Source organism: Theropithecus gelada, chromosome 3 (genome assembly GCF_003255815.1).
Source record: "Theropithecus gelada isolate Dixy chromosome 3, Tgel_1.0, whole genome shotgun sequence".
Taxonomy (NCBI): Eukaryota; Metazoa; Chordata; class Mammalia; order Primates; family Cercopithecidae; genus Theropithecus; species Theropithecus gelada.
The window spans coordinates 111,559,941-111,586,415 of NC_037670.1; the positions used below are offsets into that span (position 1 = coordinate 111,559,941).

At 43.3% G+C, this 26,475-nt stretch overlaps 1 protein-coding gene across 1 annotated transcript; it reads left to right on the forward strand.

Annotated features, from left to right (window-relative positions):
* The first annotated feature begins 426 nt into the window (after positions 1–426).
* LOC112621249 (protein lifeguard 1-like) lies at positions 427–25,852 on the forward strand. The gene is made up of 10 exons (XM_025380606.1): positions 427–797; positions 5,581–5,855; positions 9,534–9,612; positions 10,905–10,958; positions 12,454–12,544; positions 16,646–16,683; positions 16,769–16,856; positions 19,944–20,033; positions 22,862–22,909; positions 25,281–25,852. Coding segments are annotated over exons 1-10 (915 nt in total). The 5' UTR covers positions 427–795; the 3' UTR covers positions 25,431–25,852.
* The last annotated feature ends 623 nt before the right edge of the window (positions 25,853–26,475 follow it).

The following is a 26,475-nucleotide window of genomic DNA, read 5'->3' on the forward strand; positions in this document are numbered from 1 at the left end:
TTTCACCATCTTGGCCAGGCTGGTCTTCAGCTCCTGACTTCAGGTGATCCACCCGCCTCGGCCTCCCAAAGTGCTGGGATTACAGGCGTGAGCCACCGTGCCTGGCCTCGCCATTACTTTTAATGGCCAAAACCACAATTACTTTTGCGCCAACATAATAACTGTGCAGGATCTCTGGTGGGCTCCTCTGGTGGAGTTTCATAAACATCTTCCTCCTGCTTAGGAGAAAGTGATAACATGGTTGAGACAAACCACAGCCTCCAGGAGCCTCTTGTTCTCTGAAGTGGAATTGGTTTGGAGATTTGGGTGCAGTTCTGCCTAAAACAATAAGGAGTGCGTTGGCGTGGCTCTTTGACCAGAATGAGGCTTGGTAGACAGCACTTGACTTAGGGCCCCTCCACCTAGGTCCACCCATGCTCCAACTGCCACTCTCCTAACTGTCGCTCAGAACATTACCTCTCAGTCCCAGCGCCTGCCCAGGCTTTGGATGACCTACCACTAGCTCAGGAGCTGGGAGAGCTACTTGAGGGCCAAGTGAAAGCCTCATTTTGTGATTCAGGCACCAGCCAAATATAGTTTCATGAAGAAAACTCAGTTGCCTGTGGCTTTGTTTTTGTTTTTGAGTGCTTTGAAAATCTTGCTGCCTCTCCTGCTTCTGATTTGCAAGACACTGGAGAGGAAATCAACTTGGTTATCTGAGCATCCTCTAGTGCCTCTCAGCTCTGCGTGAAGACTGCTTTCCTCGGAGGAGTCCAAACTTTATCAAAAAGAGAAATATTTCCTTTTCTCTTCACAATGTAAATATCTTTTTCTGTTATTATATAAGTAATAGATGCTCATTGTAAAAATTCATACTATTCAGAGTGTGTTTCCCAACTCTGCTGGGTCAGAGATGATCATGTGAACAGTTTATAGTGTATCTTTCCAGTCTCAGGAAGTGTGTGTGTGTGTGTGTGTGTGTGTGTGTGTGGATGTAGGTACAACATTAATGTGATCTTGCTCAATGTTATTTTCTAATGTTAGTTTTTAAATTTAAAAGTGTGTAAAAGTGAACTCTCCACATCAATCCATATATATCTGCCTTTTCCTGTGCCAAAGTTAATTTAACCATTCCCCTGCTGATGGATATTTAAACTGTTTAAAATTTTTTTGTAGTTACAAACAATGAACAGTGTAATGAACTTCCTTATGCATGTATCTTTGCCTATTTGTTTGGATAGGTTTGTGGGATACATTTCTAAAAATGTAACTGTTGGGGCTAAAGTAAGACACATTTTGAATTCTGATAGACGCTGCTAAATTGCCATCGACCCGGTAAAAGTTTATGTCCCCATGAGGGTGTCCCAGGACTGATACTAGGCAAGTAGGCACAGTGCTTAGGACTCACAATAGTTTTAGGGGCCATAAACACATTTTAATTTTTTAAAGCAGGAGAAAAAAGTGAATGTAATAATGAATATGTAATAGATAATGACTCCGGAAAGGATTATATTCATCTTTGTACCAATGCACTCATAACATACAATTTTTAGTATTTTTTGGGGGAAGGGGCCCATGAACACAAACATGTGTAGGGTCCATGCAGGTCATTCTGTGGCCCTGGATTCTCTATTACCTATCTCTTCACAGCCTTGCAATTCTCAGACTTACCTTTTTCATCTTTGCCAGTCTTTTTGGTTTTTACTTGCAGTTCTTTGGTTATTTGTGAGGTATCATCTCCTAAGTTTATTGACCATATGAATTGCCTATTGATGTTCTTTTCTGTCTCTCTCTTTGTTTTAGAGACAAGATCTTGCTCTGTTGGCCAGGCTGGAGTGTAGTGGCACAATCTAGCTCACTGCAGCCTTGAACTTTTGGGCTACAGAAATCCTCCCATTTCAGCCATTTGAGTAGCTGGAACTACAAGCACATGTCACCGTGCCTGGCTAATTTTTTTTTTTTTTTAGAAATGGGATCTCACTATGTTGCCCAGGCTGGTCTCAAACTCCTGGACTCAAGCAATCAATCCTCCCACCTTGGTCTCCAAAAACATTGAGATTACAGTTGTAAGTCATTGTGCCTGGGCTTTTCTCATCATCTTACTGGGTTCCCCATTTTTCTTTGTTAAAGTTCTTCTTACAGTATAGTAAATATCACAAATATTATACTTAAACTTTAGCATTTTGGCCAGGCGCAGTGGCTCACGCCTGTAATCCCAGCGCTTTGGGAGGCCAAGGTGGGAGGATCACGAGGTCAGGAGATCGAGACCATCTTGGCTAACACGGTGAAATCCCGTCTCTACTAAAAATACGAAAAAAAAAAAAATTAGCTGGGCGTGGTGGCAGGCGCCTGTAGTCCCAGCTATTCGGGAGGCTGAGGCAGGAGAATGGTGTGAACCTGGGAGGCGGAGCTTGCAGTGAACTGAGATCGCATCACTACACTCCAGCCTGGGCGACAGAGTGAGACTCTGTCTCAAAAAAAAAAAAATTGCGTTTAATATTTGTAGTGGTATCTAAAGTGCTCCTGTACCCCAAATCTGCCAAGCAGTTTTTTTTTGAGACAGAGTTTTGCTCTTGTTGCCCAGGCTGGAGTGCAATGATGCAATCTCGGCTCACTGCAACCTCCGCCTCCCGGGTTCAAGCGATTCTCCTGCCTCAGCCTCCCGAGTAGCTAGGATTACAGGCACCCATAACCATGCCCCGGCTAATTTTTGTATTTTTAGTAGAGATGGGGTTTTGCCATGTTGGCCAGGCTGGTCTCCCACTCCTGACTTCAGGTGATCCGCCTGCCTTGGCCTCCCAAAGTACTGGGATTTACAAGCATGAGCCACCGGACCCGGCCAAAGCAGTTCTTATATGGTGTCATTCTTGCAAAGACTTACACAAATATTCCTGTATTTTCTTGTAGAATATCTATGGCTATTACTACTCATGATAATATCTTTAGTTCATCTGGCATACGTGTTTGTATAAGATGTGAAATAGCTATTAAACTCTATTTTGTTTTCCAAGTACATAGCTAATTTTTCCCACACCATGGGACAATAATTTGAAATTTCATCTTTATCAAATATTAAATTATCCTGTGTACATCAGTCTGTTTCTTGAATCTCTTCCAACTCATTGATCTGTTTATCTATTGGCACACTATTACCACAGTTTTCATTAAAAAGCTCTATAATCTTTTGATTCCTGATAAAAGTAAATCATCCCTTCCACCATAAACCTCCTCCTTCTAATTTTTTTCTTGATTATTCTCACACCTTTACTCTTTCTGATAAACTTTGGACTTACATTTGCAAGTACTGAAAAAAAAAATCCCAATGAATTTTGTAAAATTTGGAGATTAATTTGAGGAGAAAGGACATCTTTCCCACACTGCATCTGCTTCTCCAAGACCTGGCATTTTGTTCAGACCTTCTATTTATGCCTTTCCCGCTTGGCCTTCAGCTTGCCCGAGGCTTTGCTGTCTCAGCAGTGTCCTTCCCAAGCCCCTTCGTGACTCTGTGCAACAGAACGCAGCAGCAGGGGCTTGCCTGAGACTTCATGTTACCCAGAAGGTTAATAGGGGCCTTTTGCTTTGCAGTTTTTTTGTCCATTTAGTAGCGACTTTCTTTTTTTTTTGAGACGGACTTTCACTGTGTCACCCAGGCTGAAGTGCAGTGGTGCGATCTCAGCTCACTGCAACCTCCGCCTTCCGGATTCAAGTGATTCTTCTGCCTCAGCCCCCGGAGTAGCTGGGACTACAGGTATGCACCATCACGCCTAGCTAATTTTTGTATTTTTAGTAGAGATGGGGTTTCACTGTGTTGGCCAGGCTGGTCTCGAACTCCTGACCTCGTGATTCACCCACTTGGCCTCTCAGAATGTTGGAATTACAGTTGTGAGCCACCGTGCCCGGCCTAGTAGTAGTTTCTTAAGAACTGTGTTCAGGCTGGAAGGCACTGTGGCAAAGCCCACTGCCATCTCATATCTGGATTTCTGGTCTCTGCCTCACTTTGGCTTAGTGTGGCCCATTCTCCACACTACCTAGAGTAACCTTTCTTTCTAGGAGATCTCCATGGGTCCCTGCTGAGAAACCTTCCTTGATTCCCCATTGTATTAGTTTCCTGTTGCTGCTGTTACAGATTGCCACAAACCGAATGACTTAAAACAACACACATTTATTATCTTACAGTTCTGGAGGTCATAAGCCTGAAACTAATCTCACTAGGCTAAAATCCAGGTTCTGGCAGGGCTGGTTCCTTCCTGGAGGATGTAGGGGAAAAGCCATTTCTTTGCCTTTTCCAGCTTCTAGAGGCCACCTGCGTTCCTTGGCTCATGGCCCCCTTCTTCCATCTTCAAAGATAACAATTGTATCGCTCTGACCTCTGCTTCTGTTGTCACATCTCCTTCTCTGACTCTGCTCCTCCTGCTGCCTTGTTATACCTATGATCATAAAAATCCTTGTGATTTGATTGGACCAACCCAGATAATCTAGGATCATCTCCCCATCCCAAAGTCCTTAATCACATCTGCAACGTTCCTTTTGACATGCAAGGTAACATAGACAAGGGTTCCAAAAATTAGGACGTGGATATCACTGGGGGACTCCTATTCTGAAAAATCATACCCATGGCTTTCAGGATGAAGTCCAGACTCCCTAACTCGGCTTGCCAGCCTCTCAGAGGCATGCCCACTACTTCTCCATGTAACCTCATTCCACTCTCCCCTTCAAACTCCCTGCTCCAGGTACATTTCTGGAACTTGCCATCCCTGCTTTCTCTAGTCCTGGTCCAGGCTGGTTCCTTGTCTGGAAAACCTCTCCCCACCTCTTCACTTGACTAATCCCTACTCACTTCCAGCCATGGCTTAACCTTCAGTTTCTCTAGAAGCTTTTGACAACCTCTTCTACTCCCTGCAAGTTCCTCCAGATTTCCTTCAGGGCTCTCAAGACTTCCTCCAATGTTCCTGGTCTGCTCATATTGCCCTCTTTTCTTTTTTTTTGAGACAGAGTCTCACTTTGTCACCCAGGCTGGAGTGCAGTGGCGCGATCTCGGCTCACTGCAAGCTCTGCCTCCCGGGTTCAAGCGATTCTCCTGCCTCAGCTTCCCTAGTAGCTGGGATTACAGGTGCCTGCCACCACGCCTGGCTAATTTTTGTATTTTTACTAGAGACGGGTTTCACCATGTTGACCAGGCTGGTCTGAACTCCCAACCTCAGGCGATCCGCCTGCCTCGTCCTCCCAAAGTTTTGGGATTACAGGCGTGAGCCACCATGCCTGGCCTGTATTGCCTTTTATATGATTGCTTGATTATATTGTCTTCCAAAATGTAAGCTCTTTGAGGGCAGAGACAGCAAGGGCATCTTTATGCTTGGCACTCATTAAGTTTTTGCTGAATAAATTTTATTTAAAAATTAATTTCATAATACAATCAAATTATTTTACTCTATGGGTTTCATCTTAAATGTTATTCATTTAACAAATATTTACTGAGCACCAACTTGGTAAGTATTGAGCCAAGGCAGTTAAAATTAAGAAGAAATCGCCTAACGACTATGAGGATGCTAAGGTTGTAGAGGTGTGATCATAAGGACTTGAAAAACAATTCTCCCCCTTTAGGAAATTGGACTTGGAGGTCAGCGAACCAATAGACTTTGGTTCTGGAGATCATCAACATCTGATTCGGAAAGCAGCAGATAAAAGCATCCAGTCCGAATCTGGTGAGCGCTACACACCTTCATCTTCAGCTGGGCCACAAGAAACTCGGGAGAAGCCACGGCCAAAGGGCACCGAGCAGTTGAATACCTATGTGGTAGAAATTTCAGATGACATCACCCCAGGTGATAGCAATGCAACTTTAGGCAATCCTTTCTCAGATGCATCTGTCCGCAGAGGTGAGAATAAAGAAATTACCTTTTTAGAAGAGAAGAGCACATGTTCTCTTAAAATGTTTCCACAGTGTAGATTGCCAGATATGATTTTGTTTTCAGTTTTTCTGAGTCATGCTTTCTCGTAAAACATGATGTAGGACTGCTATAATTGACTGCTTCCAAGTTGTCCAGGGCATTCAGAAACTCATAAGAAACATATGGTGAATAACTTTTTTTTTTTTTAAGGAAATATGAATTAGTCATGGATCATAAAATGTTTTTACTTGTATACAAGGTGATACCATAATATTGGCTTAAGTTTTAAAGCTTCCGCTCTGCCACCCTTAGGCCTTCTGAGGGCCTGGACAACTTGCAGGTGGACTGCGAACTTTGAATCTTGTTGGTCTCCCTGTGGCCCTCACCACTCCTTTCCTGTGGCTGGAAAGCTGCCTTTTGGAGCTCTAGCCGTTGAGGTAGGAGAAGGAAAAGGCAAACAGCCAAAGGCAAAGTAGAGCCAAGAGAGGGCTGCAGGTATCCTGAGAGTTGACCAAGCCAGTCTTCTTTTCAGAGGAATTTCTAGAAACCACACCCAGAGTTTTGAATGCCACGTCATTGACCCACCTGTATCACATGGCCACCTCTATCTGGAGTTGTTCAGCTGAGCCCACTGGCTGTCTCTGCGATCAATACCAGGCCGACACAGGGTGTTGTGCAAGGGCAATGTTATTGCATTTTGTCCTTACAACAACCCTACAAACACAGAAGTTGTATTGCCATTTTACAGGTGAGAAAATGAGGCTTAAGGAGTCCAATCGAATTAGTCTTTCAGGTCTAATTGAAAAATATGTAGAGCCTCCTTGCCAGTGTAAGAGTCAGTTATTTATATCTGCCTCTCCTGGAGGGTAGAGGCTGGCCTTTGTCCAATTAAAAAAAATTATATAGTATATGAAAAGATGTAAGTGCTGTGGAGAAAAGGAAAAGTATAGCAGGGTAATGGATTGAGTTATGGGGTTTGTCATTTTTTAAAGCAGCATTATGGAGATCTAATTTGCAAATCATAAAAATCCCTTTTCAGTGTACAATTCACTGGTGTTTTGTATATTTAGAGTTGATAATCATCAACATGATCAATTTTAGAACATTTTCATCACCTCAAACAGAAACCCATACCAGACTAGGTGCAGTGGCTCATGCCTGTAATCCCAGAACTTTGGGAGGCTGAGGCAGGTAGATCACTTGAGATCAGGAGTTCAAAACCAACCTGGGAAGCATGGTGAAACACCATCTTTACCAAAGGAAAAAAAAAAAAGGAAAGAAACCCATACCCATTGGCAGTTACTCCCATCCTCCCTCTCTCAAACCCCTGCCACTACTAATCTACTTTCAGACCTCTCTATGAATCCATTTTGAACATTTCATGTAAATGGAATCATACAACATGTGGTCTTTTGTGATTTCCTTTCACTTAATGTTTTCGAGGTTCTCCCATGTTGTAGCATGTGTCAGTATTTCATTCCTTTTATGAATGGGCCATATACAATTCCATTGCCTGAATAGAAAACCTTTGTTTATACATTTATCAGTTGACAGACAATTAGATTGTTTCCACCTTTGGGTTATTTTGAATAATGCTGCAGTCAACATTCATATTCAAGTTTTTGTGTAGACATATGTTTTCATTTCTCTTGGGTGGATACCCAGGAATTGCTGAACCATAGAATAACTCTGTTTCACATTTTGATGAACTGCCAAACTTTTCCAAAGTGGCTGCACCATTTTACATTCCAAGCAGCAATGTATGAGGGCTCCTGTTTCTCTGCATCCTTGTCAACACTTGTCATTGTCTGTCTTTTTGGTTATAGCCATTCTAGCGACGGTGAAGTGTTATCTCATTGTACTTTTGACTTACATTTCATTAACAAATTTTCTCTTATACTTATTGGTTATTCATATATCTTCTTTGGAGGAATGTCTATTCAAATCCTTTGTCCACTTAAAGAAAGCAACAACCATTTTATTATCTCTCATAATTCTGTGGGTTGACTCAGTTGGTCCACTCTTATATTGGTCTTGAATTGGGAGCTCTCATTCATTTATAGTGAGATGGTAGGTGAGCTGCTATGGCCATTATGACTCCACGTTATGGCTTGTGGTTGGTGTTAGTTGGGGATCCAAATTCATCCTTTTGTAGGTGTATATCCAGCTTCCCAGCACCATTTGTCAAAATAATTATTCTTTCTTCATTGAATTTTCCTGGCATATTTGTTAAAAATCAATTGACCATAAATAGAAAGGTTTGTTTCTGGACTGTCACCTCAATTCCATTGATCTCTATGTCTATTCTTGTGAGCCTGGGCCACATTTAATATATTCCCCCACAGTCCCTGCTACATAGCAGATGACAAATTAATGTGAGCTAAATGAATATTTTCATGTAGGCAGCATGCACTTGGGAATATATGCTCTGCTATTTTTATTAAGATAGCTTAGATCCACTGCTTTGTTGTCATACTTCCTATGCATAGAAACTGCCCAGCAAAAGGATAGTTGACAATCCTATAAGTTAATTTTAAGCAGCATTACTTCTTTTTTTTCCTTTGAAACTGGGATAAAGCCACACAAAAGGCAAATTGCCATTGCCAGTGCTATATTCAGAGGGCCCAGGATGTAAGCAGAAAGAGGTGCCCATGTGCTGTGCCTTGTATGTTGGCCTGTCATTCCTTTGGAACTCTTTGGCCTCATGTACAGTTCACCAAGTTATCTATTTATGCATCAGGAAGCAGAAGAGAAGAGAGTTACTACAGGCAGGTAGGCTGGAGAGGAAAGTGGCAGAAAAGCTCCACAACCTCTCTGCAGCCCAAATCCATCTCCAAGGAGACATCCCCTCTCCCCACAGTCCTGAAGCGCTGCTGCTGTCCGGTGCAGGGAGGTAGTTTCGCTGGATCCCTAATGATGGGCCTGTGACACGGTGAGGCTTTCAAATCATGTTTGATCCTAAGGAGGATGGGGTGTGCATGACAAGGAATTAAATTCCTGAGTTCGTCTTGAAAAATCTGAACTTTGGCCAGGCGTGATGTCTCATGCCTGTAATCCCAGCATTTTGGGAGGTTGAGGCAGGTAGATCACCTGAGATCAGGAGTTTGAGACCAGCCTGGGCAACATGGCGAAACCCCATCTCTACCTAGAAAATACAAAAAAAAAAAAAAAAAAAAAATTAGCTGGGAGTGGTGGTGATCTTAGCTATTCAGGAGGCTGAGACAAGAGAATCGCTTGAACCCGGGAGGTGGAGGTTGCAGTGAGCTGAAATCGTGCCACTCCACTCTGGCCTGGGCAACACAGTGAAACTGTTCCAAATAAAAAAGAAAGAAAGAAAGAAAGAAAAGAAAATTCTGGAGCTCCCATGGATAAAACCATCAGATCTCCAATAAAACACCTCTATCCAACCATCTGGATTGAGTGTGCTCTAAAAGTTCTATAGAGCTGCATTTTTGTTGTTATTCCATTTGCTGACTGTAAACTAGCACTGCCTTTCTCATCCTAAAAAAAAAAGCAAAAAAAAAAAAAAAAAAAAAAAAAAAAAAAAAAAAAAAAAAAAAAAGAAAATAATAATAATCCTTTCATTAAATGTCAAAAATAAGTCATTACATTTATGTAGTTACTTTTGACTATTTTGTCATAAAAATAATGTTTCTGTCTCCTCAGCTTTCATTATCAAAGTGTTCCTCCTCCTGTCAGCTCAGCTGTTGCTCACTGCGGTAATTACCAGTGTGTTTATTTTCTGGTAAGTCTTTATGACTGATGTAGAATTAAGTGTTAGGTTGTTCACATTAATTCTTATTGAATCAGCTTAATTTAATTTTGATCATTTAAAAACAGTTTGTCTCTTTTTGTTTTTCCGAGGCAACTCCTAGACCAAGGTGGTAGTAGATTTCTAGAATTTTACTTTCACTTCCTAACCGAAGCAAAAAAGCTTTTTTTTAAACTCTTATTTTGGACACTGCTTTCTTTTTTATTTTCTCCTGAGCTGTTTCCACAGTTAAAACTGGATAGAGAAGAAAAGGTGAGCCGGACGTGGGGGTTCATGTCTGTAATCCCAGCAATTTGGGAGTCTGAGGTTGGTGGATCACTTGAGGTCAGAAGTTCAAGACCAGACTGGCCAAAATGGCAAAACCCTGTCTTTACTAAAAATACAAAAATTAGCCAGGCATGGTGGTGGGTGCCTGTAACCCCAGCTACTCAGGAGGCTGAGTCAGGAGAATAGCTTGAACTTAGGAGGTGGAGGCTGTAATGAGCTAAGATTGAGCCACTGCACTCCAGCCTGGGCATCAGAGTGAGACTCTCTCTCAAGGAAAAAGAAAGGTGAGATTATGGAGACCTTGGAGGCTGGAACAGTGTTAAATCCAGAAATTATTTGAGGGGGCTGGGTGCGGTGATTCACACCTGTAATCCCAGCACTTTGGGAGGCTGAGGTGGGAGGATTGCTTGAGGCCAGGAGTTTAAGACCAACCTGGGCAACATAGTGAGAACCCCATCTCTACAAAAATAAAAATAAAAATTAGCCAGATGTGGTGGCACATGCCTGTAGTCCCAGCTATTCAGGAGGCTGAGACAAGAGGAACACTTGACCATGAGTTCAAGGCTGCAGTGAGCCACGATCATACCACTGCACTCCAGCCTGGGCAACAGAGCAAGACCCTGTCTCTAAAAACAAAAGAAATAACTTATTTGAGGGACTATGATCTGTCACTGCTTAAACATATCCTATGAAAATCTATATTTATGAAACAAACAGATGAGAAGTTGATTTCTTTTGCTTTGCACACATATCAATCTCAGCATTTTAAAAATAAAAACCTTTATTAGGACATTTGCATTCATCCAAATTTTACTTATAACTTATTATGAATATATCTATTTTAAGAAAAAGAAAATTTCACTGTTTCATCCCCATCCATCATTATTCATCAGTTAGGTTTTCTTCCTTTCTTCTCATGATATTGCTTTACTTTTACTTAAATACATATTAGTGAAATATTTATTGTGTAAAACTGTGTTAAATTTTTTTTTAACCAGGGAGGCTTTAAAAGTTTGGGTGCTCAAAAACCCCTGGTTCATCTATGCAACCTTGTAAGTATCATTGGACTTAATACAATTTGTTTTTTCTACTGTCTATTGCCTGAGGTTCTTTTACTGTTCAAAATGAGGTACAAGGTATAGCATTCTTGAAATGATAAAATTATAGGGATGAAGAATAAACAAATTAACGACTGTCAGGAGGTAGGGTTGAGTGTGTGGGTGTGGGTGTTACTATTGTCAGCCTAAATTAATGACAGACAGGCTTCCTGCAGAGTGTATTTGGAAGTGGCAGGGGCATTGCAAGGTGGGATACACAGGCCATGATGGATGATGGAGAGGTTGGAATAAGAGGAAGTCTTTAAAAGGCAAAGAGAAGTCTATGTAAATTATTTTGAAACAAAAATCATTGGCCACAGGGGCTTGTCACGGGAGCTGGTGCTAACTCCTTGGTGGAGATAGCCATTGCCAGGCAAGTGTTTTTGTCAGAGCAGCTTGGCTGGAATGCTGCCATCTTGAGGAATTTTTTATGATATACCCTGTTATAGACATGTAGGCAGGACATGTAGGGACATGTGGGGCATATAGAAATTTCTTGTGGGTTTTTAAAAGGCCTTCGGGCTAGTTCTTATCTCAGATATACAGATCCCCTCCTTCATGGCCTCTGGCTCCATTCTGGGTGTGACCTAAGTGACTCCATCTTGGCATCGGTGACTTTCACACTCTACAGGGCTGGGGTAGTATAAGAGAGGTGTTTGTGCATGTTTTCTTGAAGGGATAGTTCTGAGTCTTGATTGTGATAGTGGTTACATGCATCTGCACATAGATTTGTGTCATAATTCGATGATACAGAATTTTATATATATATATATATACTGTATCAATGTCAAAGTACTGGTTTTGGTACTGTATTATAAATACATAAGCTGTAACCACTGGGGGAAACTAAGTGAAGATTTCATTGGACCTCTTTATCTCTTTGCAAATTCCTGTGAATCTATAATCATTTTAAAATAAAAATATTTTAATGCCCATAAGTTATCTGTGGATGGAAATGAGATAAGTTAACTTTAAAAGCTAAGAAGGCCGAGTGCAGTGGCTCACACCTGTAATCACAGCACTTTGGGAGGCCAAGGTGAGCGGATCACCTGAGGTCTGGAGTTTGTAGACCAGCCTGGCCAACATGGTGAAACCCTATCTCTACTAAAAATACAAACATTAGCCGGGCTTGGTGGCAGGTGCCTGTAATCCCAGCTACATGGGAGGCTGAGGCAGGAGAATCGCTTGAACCCGGGAGGTGGAGATGCAGTGAGCCGAGATCGCGCCATTGCACTCCAGCCTCGGGGACAAGAGCGAGACTTCGTCTCAAAAAAAAAAAAAAGTTAAGAAAAGGCAAAAATAATAATTAACATTTTTGTTTATAATACTATGAGATAAGATCATAGTAATACTATGATCTATATCTACATCTATTTATCTCTGTATAATATAATATGCTATGATATAGTCACTGAAAACAAATAACACGTGGTTTTAAATTATCCTCCAGCCCAGCATTTTTTGTGGTACTGATTATACTTGCTTGCTGTGGGAATCTCCGCCGTCAGGTGCCTGCAAATTACATTCTCCTGGGATTCTTTGTAAGTAAACCTTGTCAGCACCTGTTCTAGTTTACCTCTGAAATATATTTTTGTCGCGTTATTAAATTCTTTCGTTTTATTATGGAAACTCTTCCTGTGGAATAATACAGATAGAAATTATGTGTGAAACGTTCTCTTGACGGAATTTTGTTTGTAATGAAGTAGTAAACTTATGAGATGGTATCACACCCTTTGAGCAGATTAGGGGATCTGGGGATCTGGGCGACTTCGTGCCGGCACATTTGCCTCTGATGAGGCCACCTGGGGGCGCGCACTCCCGAGCCTGGGTTACACTTCAGGAACAGTTAACCTGGCTATTGCCGGACCCCTCTCAGGCGGAAGTACATTTTGTTATGGAGAGTGGTTTCCACGTCTAGTTCACAAAGTCATGTGCAAGAAGTTTATATTTCTTTATTCTTGTAAAATGTATTTTATTTCTTCTTCAAATCCCACTGGGAGCAGAACCCATCTCTGAGCGAGGTTCTCCCTCATTTCCACAGCTTGCATCTCAGCTCACGAGGGCTTTTGCAGCACCACAGAGTCAGGGGCTGAGAGGGCTCTCCTGATCCGCGGCCTGGTTCCTGGTCCCGGGTTCCGGGTTCCCCAGCGCCTCATTGTGGTGGCTTCCACTCACAAGGCCTCGCCACACCTGCCCATTTTCTGTCGTTGGTGCCACCCTGGACCACAGAACACTGGGTGGCTCCCTTTCTTGTAGCCAATTCCTTTCTGTGCTGCCCACAGGAACCCCAGGATCGTGCCAGCTCTCAGCAGGTACCTGAAGCTCCTAGATTTTTCTAAACCTGAATAGAACTCGAATTTCCACCAGTTTCCCCGCATTCCAACTCAGGGCTTAGCTGCCCAGAGGTCACAGGGCTCCTCCCCAGTGACCTGGCATCCTTCAGGAGTCAGGCGGAACAGTCAGGCCAAACCTCTTGCCTCCCGGGGGTGTGGCCTCTCTGAAGCTCACAGATAGTAACTCCGAGAGTGTTTGGGTCCTCTTATGAAAACCCAGAACCGTCTCAGTATGATTCAGGAGGGTGTCAGCAAACAATTCTTCTTCTTTTTTTTTTTTTTTTGGAGAAGAAGTCTCTCGCCCTTGTCGCCCAGGCTGGAGTGCAATGGCACGATCTGGGCTCACTGCAACCTCCGCCTCCCGGGTTCAAGCGATTCTCCTGCCTCAGCCTCCCGAGTAGCTGGGATTTATAGGTGCACGCCACTACGCCCGGCTAATTTTTGTATTTTTAGTAGAGACGGGATTTCACCATGTTGGCTAGGCTGGTCTACGAACTCCTGACCTCAGGTGATTCGCCCGCCTTGGCCTCCCAAAGTGCTGGGATTACAGATGTGAGCCACTGCGCCTGGCCAGCAAACGATTCTTTTTTTGGAAAGGTTGGCATTTCTTCCCAAGCAGTGTTGATCTTTCTTTCATGGGAAGATTTATTTGCCAATTGATTTATTCCCCATCTGATCCCAAATCAGATTCGAGGTGGCTTAAAAAAATATCAATAATATAAAGATAAGATCAATTAATGGAAAAATCTGATGAAAGGAAAAATAGGGTAGAAAAAGTTAATGGTTAGATTCGTGGACAAAATACGTCAAGTCCTGTGCTCGTGTCTGGAGCCTAGGTTTGGTTCTGCGCCCCCTGGTGGTCAAAGCGAGCGGGAACACGTGACCGTCGGTGAGACTCAGCACCAGTACTGTGCAGCGACCCTGGGGATTTACATGCTGGGAGGAATAGCTGGCTCCTGAGGCTGGAGAAGACTAGCTGCCCGCTGTTCAGGTTTGGACATTTCCTCACCTGCCAGAGCATGAAGGAGCCTTTGTTAGCTGGTGTGGGTACCCTGCTCACTGCCCAGGCCAGCAGTGGGGTGTCCCAGTTCCTGCGCTGACAGCAAAGATCACACTCAGAACGGGGCGGGGCTGGAAGCCAGACGGAGGCGGGAATCTGGGAGCCGAGACGGTGGGGAAGGGCGACAGGAGGGCGTGCTGGTTTCCCAGAAATGTTTGAGTTTTTTATTTAAACATTTTAAATGGCCTTAATGTTTATTACAAGAGACAAAAGTTATTGGTCTCCAAGGAAGCTCTCATCTCTGAGGTTTTGCTGTTTATCTCAAAGCAAGTAACGGCTTAAGAGATATTATACAGGGGTAAAGCATTTGTTATGTCTTCCAGACTTAACGTCATGTCCAAGGGTTAGAAGATATATAGGAAAAAGCCCATTTCAGAAAAGGAGTTGAGGGAAAAAAGGAAAACACATTCACTGACAACAGCTTTTGAATCCCATAGAATTTTGGCCCCTTGAGCCCATGTTCTGAGCTCTTGAAGTCTTCAGACAGTTGTGACTTCCATGGCCTCTTCCTACTCTCCCTTCCGCTCTTTCCAAAACCGAAATCCGTTTTCCAGCTTGAAACCATTTCCTCTTCTCTCTCCCTGTCTCCTTCCAGTTGCTCCCAATTACACATACAGTCACACATCTACATACACAACACACAGTCACACATTTACACACACAACAGTCACACACACCCCACACCGCCTCACACCATTCACACCACACACCCTCCTCACACCACATACACACACAGTCACACACACACCACACATTTACACACACCACTCATAGCACATATGCAGTCACACACACACCACACATTTACACACACCACTCATAGCACATACACACAGTCACACACACCACACATTTACACACACCACTCAGCACATACACACACACACACCACACATTTACACACACTACTCATACCACATACACCACACACACATTCACACTCACACACACATATTACACAGACACAGAGGCACACACACCATACACACGTCACTCACAAACTCACACATACACCACCCACACCACACACATGCATACCTCCTTTATGTGCTGCTGGAGCTGGGGAAATAGGAAGCAACTGATCCAGTGTAAGAGGAAAAAAGTCATCTGGAGAGGAAGGTTGGAAGCGAGCACATTATTAAATGTCATTTGTATGGAGACTAGATACACTGTTTTCCCTATAATGGAAATAGAGACAACCTACTTCATTAAGTTGTACAAGGTAGAGAATCAGGCGATTACCCACTGGGTTTGGAAATGCCAGACAGGCGACCCAGGACTTTGGGGACTCCACTTCTTTCCCAGCCTCTGCTCCCAGCCATCCTTGGCCAGCGGGAGTTCAAAGCCTTTTCTCGCAGGCCTTGTACTAGGATATGCCTTCATTTTTACCCCTGGAGACTGGAGGAGTCTTTCCTGGCTCTGCCTGTGGACCAGTGGGTCAGCCCAGTCTCTGGATTTGCCTCTGGCAGAGCAGCCTCGGGGCTGGGCATGCCTTTAGCCCTGTGGCCACTGCTCTGTCGTCCTCATGCCTTGGCAGGTCTGTGGGCCTGGGCACAACCTCAGTGCCTTTCTTGGTCTCATCCCCCAGCCTGACGGCCCACTGGCTCTCAGCCCCTACCCTTATCCCACCTTTCCCCGCACCCCTGGCTCTATCTGCGTGATGACAGTCCTCCTAAGCCCGGGGCTGGCACCTGCAGGTGCAGCTCCACACTCTGCTCTGCCAGTATCTGCCCTCCAGCCCCATCTCCGGCACTGGGAAGACCTTGGTTCTCATCCCATGTCTGAGGTTGGAAGGCTGTCCCTCAGGTGCCGTGGAAAGTGTCTGTACCCAGAGTGTTATGAAGCTTAGATATCACATATCCTGTCCTGATGAAACATTGATACTGTGTGGGTGGCCCCCTTTGATGAATGATAATATGGTCTACAAATGAACCTTTTTACCTTGGTTTCTACATTCATAATTAATACATATTTAATTCACTGAGTATGTTAAAGTTACTACAGTGTTCAAAGAAATGTTTACTAATACTTTTCTCTTGTCCATCCTAGGGAGGATGTTACGGAAATATTGAATTCTGTTTATTCCCCATAGTCGCCCTGTGGCTGTGTGTACCAGGCTGTGCATATTCCCCCTTGCTCCCTAGATCCTGCTCAGCAGCACACCCCTCAAAGCACCTCTTCTGAATTCTGGGCCTTGCCCCCATGCCTCGGGAAGCAGGCTTCTGATTTATTGTGAATTTTGTTTTTAGACAGCTCTTGAAGGTCTGCTGCTAGGAGCCATCTCAGTGTGAGTCTTTGATACACATTTCCTTTGATTTGTGTGTGCTTTTCTTGGAATGTATGTGAACAATAATCACAGTCTCTGGTTTTAGTTTCTACAAGGCCGAGGAAGTGTTATGGGCAACAGCTGCAACCACTCTGGTGACACTAGCACTCACTTTGTTTGCTCTACAAACAAAAGTAGGTATTATTGAAGGGAATGTGCCAGGTATGTCCCTTTGTCCCTGAAACATTTCCCTATGCCTCCCCCTGCTCTCTCAGTCCTGGAGGTCTCACCTTCAGGGCCCTCTTGCCTTTGGGCTTTCCATGGGCTTTGGCCAATGGGGAGTCCCAGCTGGAGACAGAGGCAGGAAGGGAGAGGTACTGATTCCCATGGCTTCCTCCCAGTGACAAGTTCTTCTTCGGCTAGCGGTGTACCTTAGCAAGATTCACTGCCTATCACAAGATGGCTAACTCAACACACCTTCTGGGGTCCTGTAACTGCCCCCTCCCCTTTCCCCTTTTGGGCCTGGGACTGGTAACAGCTCTTTGGCTGGCTGCCAGCCTAGCTTACTGCACTACCCGTTCTGGTTGCCTGCAGACACTTCTGTGGATAGTTCCTGTACAAACAAACCCTCCTCAGATCATTCTATTTGAGTGTGTCATCTGTTCCTTGCTAGGGCACTGACTGATACAGGGAATTTAAAAATTTTAAAGTTGTACAGTTTACCAGGCTCCAAAATGCCAAGATGTCCCAGAGGACATCTCATAATTCGAGATGATTTCGGTTGAACTGTGAGATGGCTCAGCCTCTGTCCAACCACAGGGTGTTCTTGAGAGCTGATGCAGCATTTCCTGTGGCCCCTCCTTTCAGTCCTGGTCAGTTTCCTTTTGTAAAGAATGGGCTGGCCTTAGTCAGGTAAATAACTTACACAGAAGGGAGTGCATTTCCCAAGCTGTTTGGCAAACATCATAAGGAAGGTCTTATACACATGCTGAATTTTAGCCTTTTCCTGGTGGAAACAGAAGTGTCAGAGAGACAGAAGGATCTACTAGATATTTAGTCAAACTGTATCAAAAGTTAGAGATTCCACTTTAATTGATGATGAGATCAGTATTTGCCATCTTAAAGCTGGTCATTTGTAGATACCAGCCGATTTGTACACAGATAGGCTTCCTTGCAATGAGTAAGGTGGGCCGCTGTTGAATGCACAGATTTCTTAAGCCATTTAAAATACTCTAAGATGGCTGGGTGCTGTAATCCCAGCACTTTGGGAGGCTGAGGCAGGCAGATCACAAGGTCAAGAGATCGAGACCATCCTGGCCAACATGGTGAAAACCCCATCTGTACTAAAAATACAAAAATTAGCTGGGTGTGGTGGCACGCGCCTGTACTCCCAGCTACTTAGGAGTCTGAGGCAGGAGAATCTCTTGAACGCGGGAGGTGGAGGTTGCAGTGAGCCGAGATCGTGCCACTGCACTCCAGCCTGGTGACAAAGCGAGACTCTATCTCAAAAAATCCTCTAAACTGCCAGAATACTTTTTTAAAAGCCCATTAGTATTTTAAGTCACAGGTAACCTATGACCTGGATTCAGGGGAGTGAATATTACATTGCAAAGTTTTTTTTTTTTATTGTTTGTTTATTTATTTTTGAGACAGGGTCTTGCTCTGTCACCCAGGCTGGAGTGCAGTGGTACAGACATGGCTCATTGCAACCTCTACCTCCAGGGCTCAAGTGATCCTCCCATCTCAGCCTCCCAAGTAGCTGGGATTACAAGCATTTGCCACCACCCCCGGCTAATTTTTAAATATTTTATAGAGTAGGGGCCTCCCTATGTCGCCCAGGCTGGTCTTGAACTCCTAGGCTCAAGCAATGCTCCTACCTCACCTCCAAAAGTGCTAGGATTACAGGCATGAGCCACTGTGCCCGGCCAGAAAGTATTTTAAAGATGGCATTGACGTTGATGACTTTGAAAGGCAGCTGAACCCATGGTCAACCACATTTTTTCCCTTTGTTAAGTTATGTGTTAGGGATGGCAAAATTCAGTCCAACCACAACCCAAGGGATGCAGAGGAAATGTAGGAACACAGTGAGTCTGAGTTTTTTCATGAACCCCAACTGTCGACTTAGCAGGGAGAAAATTAACTAAACGTCCATTTGGTTTAACTGTAATTGGATCTCACAGTTGAAGCAGTTCCTTTGGGCTGGGTGATAGTGTCATGTGGATACAAAATGCTCAGCTGTTCAGCCTCCCTGTCTGCCTGCCTTTCTCTCTAAAGTGGGGCTTGGGAATTTGGGATGTGGCTGTGGTTTGTGTGGGCTCTTGGCACTGGCCAAGAAGGGAACTGGGTGAGGTTGGGGTGTGGACGCTATGGCCCACCATTGTTCCTGGATGACGTCACCTGGATCCCAGAGTGACTGCGTGCTCTGTGGGCCTCTGAAGCTGACAGCCCACCACAGGCGTGACTTGGAACCTGTTATCTCCTGGGCTTGGTCAGAGCTGACAGGGCTCCCCACCTGAATTTACCTCACCCCAGTTATCCTGCCTTAATGATGGGGGAAATGAAAGAATTAGGAAAATACTCTTGCAAGAAAATATACTGAATTAAAGGCTCTTGTTTGTCTGTATAATCTAATTTTTTTAAGGCCAGAAGATAAATATCCTCTTTCTTAAGAAAACTTTAATCTCCTCAGGCTGATTTGGGTCACTGATTTATAAAGACAAAAACAAAAACCACATAAATGCATTTCCAAATTACAAAAGAATCATTAGCAGTAACTTCTGAAAGTTTAGTATATACTTTTGTTAAAATATATGCATATAAATGTGAAAAAGATAGCCAGTTAACACCTTGGTATGTTTCACTCCATTAATGTTTTCTATGTACATGCTTTTGAACATATAAATGATTATATGATCATCCTATACCTTCAAATATGCATCCTGCTCATTCAATGTATTTTTATTATGGGAAATTTCATATAAGTACAAAAATAGAATAATATAATGAACCCCTAGGTACCCATTACCAGTTTCCAAATATCAACTCACAGCTACTGGCATTTCACGCATACTTCTACCTTTTTCTCCCAGTCAATGTAACACTTTTTATGTAGCATTTTTTAGAGGTTGGAGCTAATGTATTTTCATGGTTCTTGGAATTGATCAGGGTAAATTATTAGCAACGGGCCAGTTTCTTCTATGGGGTATAAGATACATCTTTAAACATCCTAAAATTTCTTATAGATGATAACTGAGTTGTTTATGCTGTTTATATTTCCTCAGTGGGATTTTACCTTGCTAAATGGAGTGCTGTTCGTTTTCTGCTTCGTGCTTTTAATCTATGGAATTATCTTAATCTTCGTGCGATCATATGTGAGTGAGATCTTACTGGGAAACCTCAGAGAATTGTTAAACATATAGATGAAGTGCTGGTTATGTTAGTCTGGGTCCTCTGAGAAGCAGACGTGGAGTTGGGGATAAGCGCGCAAAGATTTTAGTAGGAGAAATGCCCACGAGAGAAAAGGGGCAGGGAGCCAACAGCTGGGGGAGCTGTCAGACCATGAAGGCATATCGGGCCTCGAGTGAAGGAGAGGGAGGGGAGGCTGAGTGGGAGCACACGGAGTGGTCTGAGGGCGGCTCAGCAAGGCCATCAGGAAGTCCCAGAGCTAAAGTCAATCATCAGGGTGGTGATGTGTCTTCCAGGGAGGGCCCTGCTGCTCCCAGCAAGGACTGAGAAGGGGGAAGCATGGCCTAAGTGCAAACTGCAATAGGTTGCACAGCACAGCAACTGTGCTTGTGGTCAGTTCCATTCTCCTCCTGCTAAATGAAGGTCTGTGAGACGGATCCTAGTGGCCCCCACAGTGGTTGTTAGGAAGTACCATGGGCAGAAACTCTGGCGTGTGAACATTGAGCCACAACCCTAGATGGTTGTTCTTCTCCAAGAGGGTCTTGAGGTGAGCCTACCCATGAGGGCAGGCCAGATTCCTTCTCCTATATTTGGATGCCGCTTGTTTGAAGTACCAGGAGTGGAAAAGAAAGACTTGTTTGGGCCTTTTTGATAGCAGCCTAGAGGAGGCTCCTTATTTTCCAGTTCTAGCTTTTTTTTTCTTTAATGTATTCATTGAATTCTTACTAGATATTGGACATAAGCCTATGTGTTTTTCACAAAACATTACATTAAATTCTGACAACATTCCTGAAAAGTACGTAGCTCATCTATTTTATAGATAAGAAAACAGACTCAGAGAAATTTAATAATTCATCTATATCCCACAGGGAGTGAGTGGCCAGGGTGGCACTGAGGCCAGGTCAGGGCGACTCGAGTGACCATGCTCTTCCCACCTCATTGCACAGTCCATGGACTGACTCTGAAGGGCTGTAGAGACCGAGAGGTGTGATGTGGCCTGGTGCTGGCAATCAGTCAGTGGCTCCTGTGTGGAGGCCAGATCCACTGAGAGCTGGTCTGGGGCCTGGGACCCTTTTGACTAAAACCTTAAGGCCAACTTGGTCCCAATGCTGAACCAAGGAGTTTCTTGGGCGACAAGTGAACTAGTTACACGATCTTTAGACATACACAGAATCAACAGTTCTTGGTGTTATGAATGACCCCATAGGCTTCGAGCTAGGAAGGTGGCACCTGCACTTTAGAGATAAACTCAAAGGCATCACAAAGATGGGCCTTAAAAGGCCCCAGTTCTCCACTTATTAATGGCAGCAGAGATATTGGTAGTAATAATGCAAATATTAGGTGGGTTCCATAAGTCTTTACAGTATAACTTAGGTGCAGTTAAAAAACTCTTTCCCACTAGATAGATAGATCTTAGTTCCCATTCTAAATTTTCTGTGACAGACATCTACAGTCTTGCGTATGTGTTTAAATGGAAGGCTTTGTTGGAGCCATTCCCTACGTCTACATGCTTGTTGGACTTTGGCAATTTTGAAACCTTTGGATTCCAGTGATCAGGTGTTTTCTTGCTATTAGCTCAGTCTGGAAATACTGTGTCTTCCAGACTGTATCACTGGCTTCTGATTGTCTTCACCAAGAGCCTATTCTTGGTGAAAGCTGGCAGTGCTTTGCCCACCCCTCTCAGAACCAGCTCTCTCATCCTGAAGAACTCTTCAGGATGCTGGTGCACTCATCACCTGAGCAGTATATACTGTATCCAATATGTAGCCTTTTTTTCAGATTTTGTACTCCATTTTTTAATCCTCTTCCCCAATAGAACCAAGTCATTTGGCATTTAGACTAGTTCCATATTCTGACTGGGGCTGTTTGTGTTGCAAGGAACAGATACCACTCGGACTAGCTTAAGGCAAAGAGCCAGAGAAACTCATAGACCTCCTAGGTGGGAAGAAGAACTGGGATTCCGAGGAATGAAAACCCTGCCTTCCTCTCTGTGGCTGAGTTGACTAGCCACCTCTGCTTATAGCAGTAATAGTGCCAGCATGCACTAAAGATATAACAGCCTCTGCTACTTGGTTCCCTCTATCCTAAGAATTGATTTCCAGCTGGCCTAGTGCATCTGTCTAAGCCCACTGACATATCAGAAGTCCCTGATCAGTCATCAGACTCACTGTTTTTGGAGCTGGGGTATTCCACTGCTTGTCAATCAGCTCTAGCTAGGATGTGTGAAGGTCACTATGACCCCAAAGCTTCCTGTTCCTTGAACTGAGGGGAGAGGGCAGATTCTCTAGAAGGGCTATGTATGTGGATGGGGCACAAAGTGAAATACGTCTAATACATTCTACTTGCCCTACCATGCATGAGACATTTAGCACGTACTTGGTGAATATTATTTGGCATGTGCAAGCTTAGTTTTTATTTGCTTGCTCATTGGAATTGAGTGGGTACTGTTGACTAAGAATGCTATCATGGACTTTGGGGACTTAGGGGAAGGGTGGGGGGAGTGTGAGGGTAAAAAGGCTACATATTGGATACAGTATATACTGCTCAGGTGACGAGTGCCCCAAAATCTCAGTAATCACCACTGAGGAACTTACCCATGTAACCAAAAAGCGCCTCTTCCCCAAAAGCTATTGAAAGAAAATAAAATTTAGTTTTAAAAAAAGAAAAGATGAATTCCCCCACAGATTCAGCTTTCTTGATATTGGTTCCTTATCTGGCAGCGGTGACTTAAGTGACCCGTTTCATTATTCCAAATCTTTTTCTTCATATACAACTGTATCCTTTCTCTTTGCAGTGGCTGCATCTATTGTATGCTGGACTCGGAACTGTGCTCTTCTCATTCGTAAGTCCATTGCTCCATCTCTTTGGTAAAGAATGTGATATGTGCAATGACAAGCCCTTGTGCTAGGCCTGGAGTCACATGGGGTTAGGAATTCACTGGAAACTCTTCAGCTCCTTTTTAAAGGATCATATTTAAAACCACTACCCTCTGGAGAGCCAGATGGTCTTCCCAATCCATGAAAACATCACTTTTGTTGAAAGAGTGAATATTTCAGAAAAGAATAAAGAATTATTTATAAGCTTTGAAACTTAGTGTAGCAGGGGTGTGGTTTCTTTTTTGTTTGTCCCTCCAGACCAGTTTCTATTCTTTCACAATAGAAACTTCTCCTAGAGAACTGGTGGAGGTCACTGCTAATGTATCTGGGAATGTCTTTCCTTCCATTTAGTCCCATCTCTTGCTGTCGTCTCTTTAAAACTATTTTAAGGAATGTTTTATTTAAAAAGTAATACATGCACACATTTTAAAATTCAAACAACATAGAAGATTATAAAATGAAAATTAAAGTCCCTCTCTTATCCCCTATCTCTAGAAGGAACAACTGTTAGCAGTTTCTTGGAATCCTTTTAGAATTTCTTTACACATAGGCACCATTTCTTCTTACACAAACTTAGCTATGCTATGTATAATGTTCTGCCTTTGCTTTTTCACTTAAAAATAATGGCCTCCACATATTAGCAGACCTGGGTGCAACTAATTTTTTTGCAAGGGCTGCATGGAATTCCATTTCATGCTTTTATCATATCACATCTTTCAGGGTTTTGTTGTTTTTGTTTGTTTGCGACAGGGTCTTGCTCTGTCACCCAGGCTGGTGTGCAGTGGCATGATCATGGCTCACAGCAGCCCCATCTCCTGGGTTCAAGCAATCCTCCTAGCTCAGCCTCCCCAGTAGCTGGCCTACAGGCACATGCCACCTCATCTGGCTGGTTGCATTTTTATTTTTAGTAAAGACAAGGTCCTACTACGTTGCCCAGGCTAATCTCAAACTCCTGAGCTCAAGTAATCCTATCTGCCTTGGCACCTCCCAAAGTGCCGAAATTATAGGCATGAGCCACTGTGCCCAGCTGAGATTTTATTTTTTAATATTATTTATTTTCAAAATTTCCAAACATATCGAGAATGTATTGATACATATTCAGAAGGATCAAGAATGGTGTAATAAACCCCACATATTATCATTAGGCTTAAACATTATCCACATTTTGCTTCATTTTTATTTTGTTGGAATTGTGTTATATCCTTCAAATGTTAGAAAAATTCACACCAGGAGGTTAAGGTTAAGCATATATATTTCAGATGAGATCGGGTGTGTTTAGAGTGGTATGGGTGGAGACAAGGTTAAGCATATACATTTCAGTTTTCTCATTTCTTTTCCTATTTAAAGGGAAATTATTTGCATTCATTTTCCTTTATTCCTACACTCTCGGACCTTTTGTGTTGATGCTTGCTGTATTGATGCTTGCAAACAATGTTTCCATGCAAAAGTATGTTGGTGTTTCTGTTTCCCGTTTGCAGGCAGAGTAAAAACGATTGTAGACTCAAACAGGTCTACCCTATGCCAAACAAATTGCTGGAAAAGAAAATTGAATTTTGGGGGATGCTTAACTCTCAGAGTTGGGGGGCATGCGGGTGAGGCAGGGTGCCTCATTCCCAAATGCTTACAGGAGTCTGAATCCTGGCTGGGGCTTCCCTGTGGGTTGGTTGTGTCCTGGGTGGTATCCTGAGCCCTGTTCCTCCTGGATGGGCGGGGCACCACTGGATCGAGCTCATCCCATGTTCCTGTCAAGCACATAACCTCTCCCGAGAAGCTGCAGTCCTAACCATCTCATGCATGTCTGTGAAATGATTGAGAGTCATTATATCCCCTCTTATAAGAAGCAATAAATTAAAGTCAGAGATTTGGGGACGGAATGGAAAGAAAACCACTTCTGCAGAGAAACTGGGACTCCAGGGTGATAGATGAAGGCTAAGAGCAAAGCTGCATCCTCTGCCATTGGGTTTTTCCCCCCCCCTTTTTTATAAAGATGATGAATTTATCCCAGTTTGCCTGGGACTGAGGACTTTCCCAGAATATCAGAGTCTTGGGCAAATTGGAATAATTTGCCACCTTAGCTTTCCTTCCAAAGGTGCTGGAATGAGACATAGGGAGAAAGGGGGGAGAAGGGATTCACAGCTGAGGTGAGGCACCTGTTTTTATAGAGTGCAAACTTGGGGACCCAGTGACCAACTGGGGCTGTAAGAATAACATATTCAGCCCAAAACAAACTTTTGACAATGTTTCTCCTGATGCTAAAATATTTTTTTTCAGATCATTTGGGACACTTATTTCATAGAAATGTACAATTTAAGTAGCTAATTCTTCCTTTTCTTCAAGTACTTGGTGATGGATGTGCAGCTCATGCTGGGAGGGCACCACCATTATTCCCTGGACCCTGAAGAATATGTTTTTGCTGCCCTGAACATCTACTTGGACATCATCAACCTTTTCATTTTTATTCTGCGTCTGATTGGACTGGGACGGTAGTCACACAACCAAGACTGGCTCATGCGGAGAAGAGGAAGGAGGGATGCTGTGAAGTGTTGCCAGGCTCGGGCATGCAGAAGTCACCATTTCAGAAGCTCTTTTATTTTAAAAAAATTTAAGAATACTTATTTTTTTGTCCAGTGAAACCTAGCATTGAGTAGATGATAGCTGTAGCTGTTATATTTTCAGTTCCATTGTCACGTAGCAAAACTTTCTGGGGACATTTCTAATTTGTATAGATTCAAAAGATAAGTATCATAATTACATACTTACAAACATTTGTAAGATGCCCATTCCTTTGTTGGAGTTTTCTGAACACTATTTAAAGCTGTAAACAACATATCTCCACATGAATACAATTGACTACAGAAACCTACATTTACTTCTTTCGCTTCTCTTGATTTGGACATTCTGTGGGAATATTCTGGCATCTGATATTTTTAAAGCGATAAACCAAAAGATAAATCAAAGAATTCTGCCTTTCTCTTGGATTCTAGAGTCAGGCTGGAGAGAGTAATAGCATCCATCTGGTGGAGTATAGAAAGCTTTAATCAAGTTCATGTACATGAAAGGCTCAGGACAGAGCGTTAGCTGCTATTGTCACCATCCCACCCATGCTTCTGGGCTTAACTCAGAGACCACTTCCTCTGACTGTTGGAAAGATTAGCCTTCTTTGGAGTCCCAAGGTATTTTTAATTTAATTTTTATTTTTAATTGTGATAAAGTACACATAGCATAAAATTTGTCATCTTAGCCTTTTTTTTTTTTTTTTTTTTGCCTTGAGATGGAGTCTCACTCTGTCGCTCAGACTGGAGTGCAATGGCACGATCTTGGTTCTCGAACTCCCGACCTCAAGTGATCGCCCACCTTGGCCTCCCAAAGTGCTGGGATTACAGGCATGAGCCACCGTGCCTGGCCCATCTTAATTATTTTTAAGTGTACTGTTCAAATGTGTTAAGCGCAACCAATATCCAGAACTGTTTTTTTTTTTTTTTTTTTTTTGAGACAGGTTCTCACTCTGTCATCTAGGCCAGAGTGCAGTGGC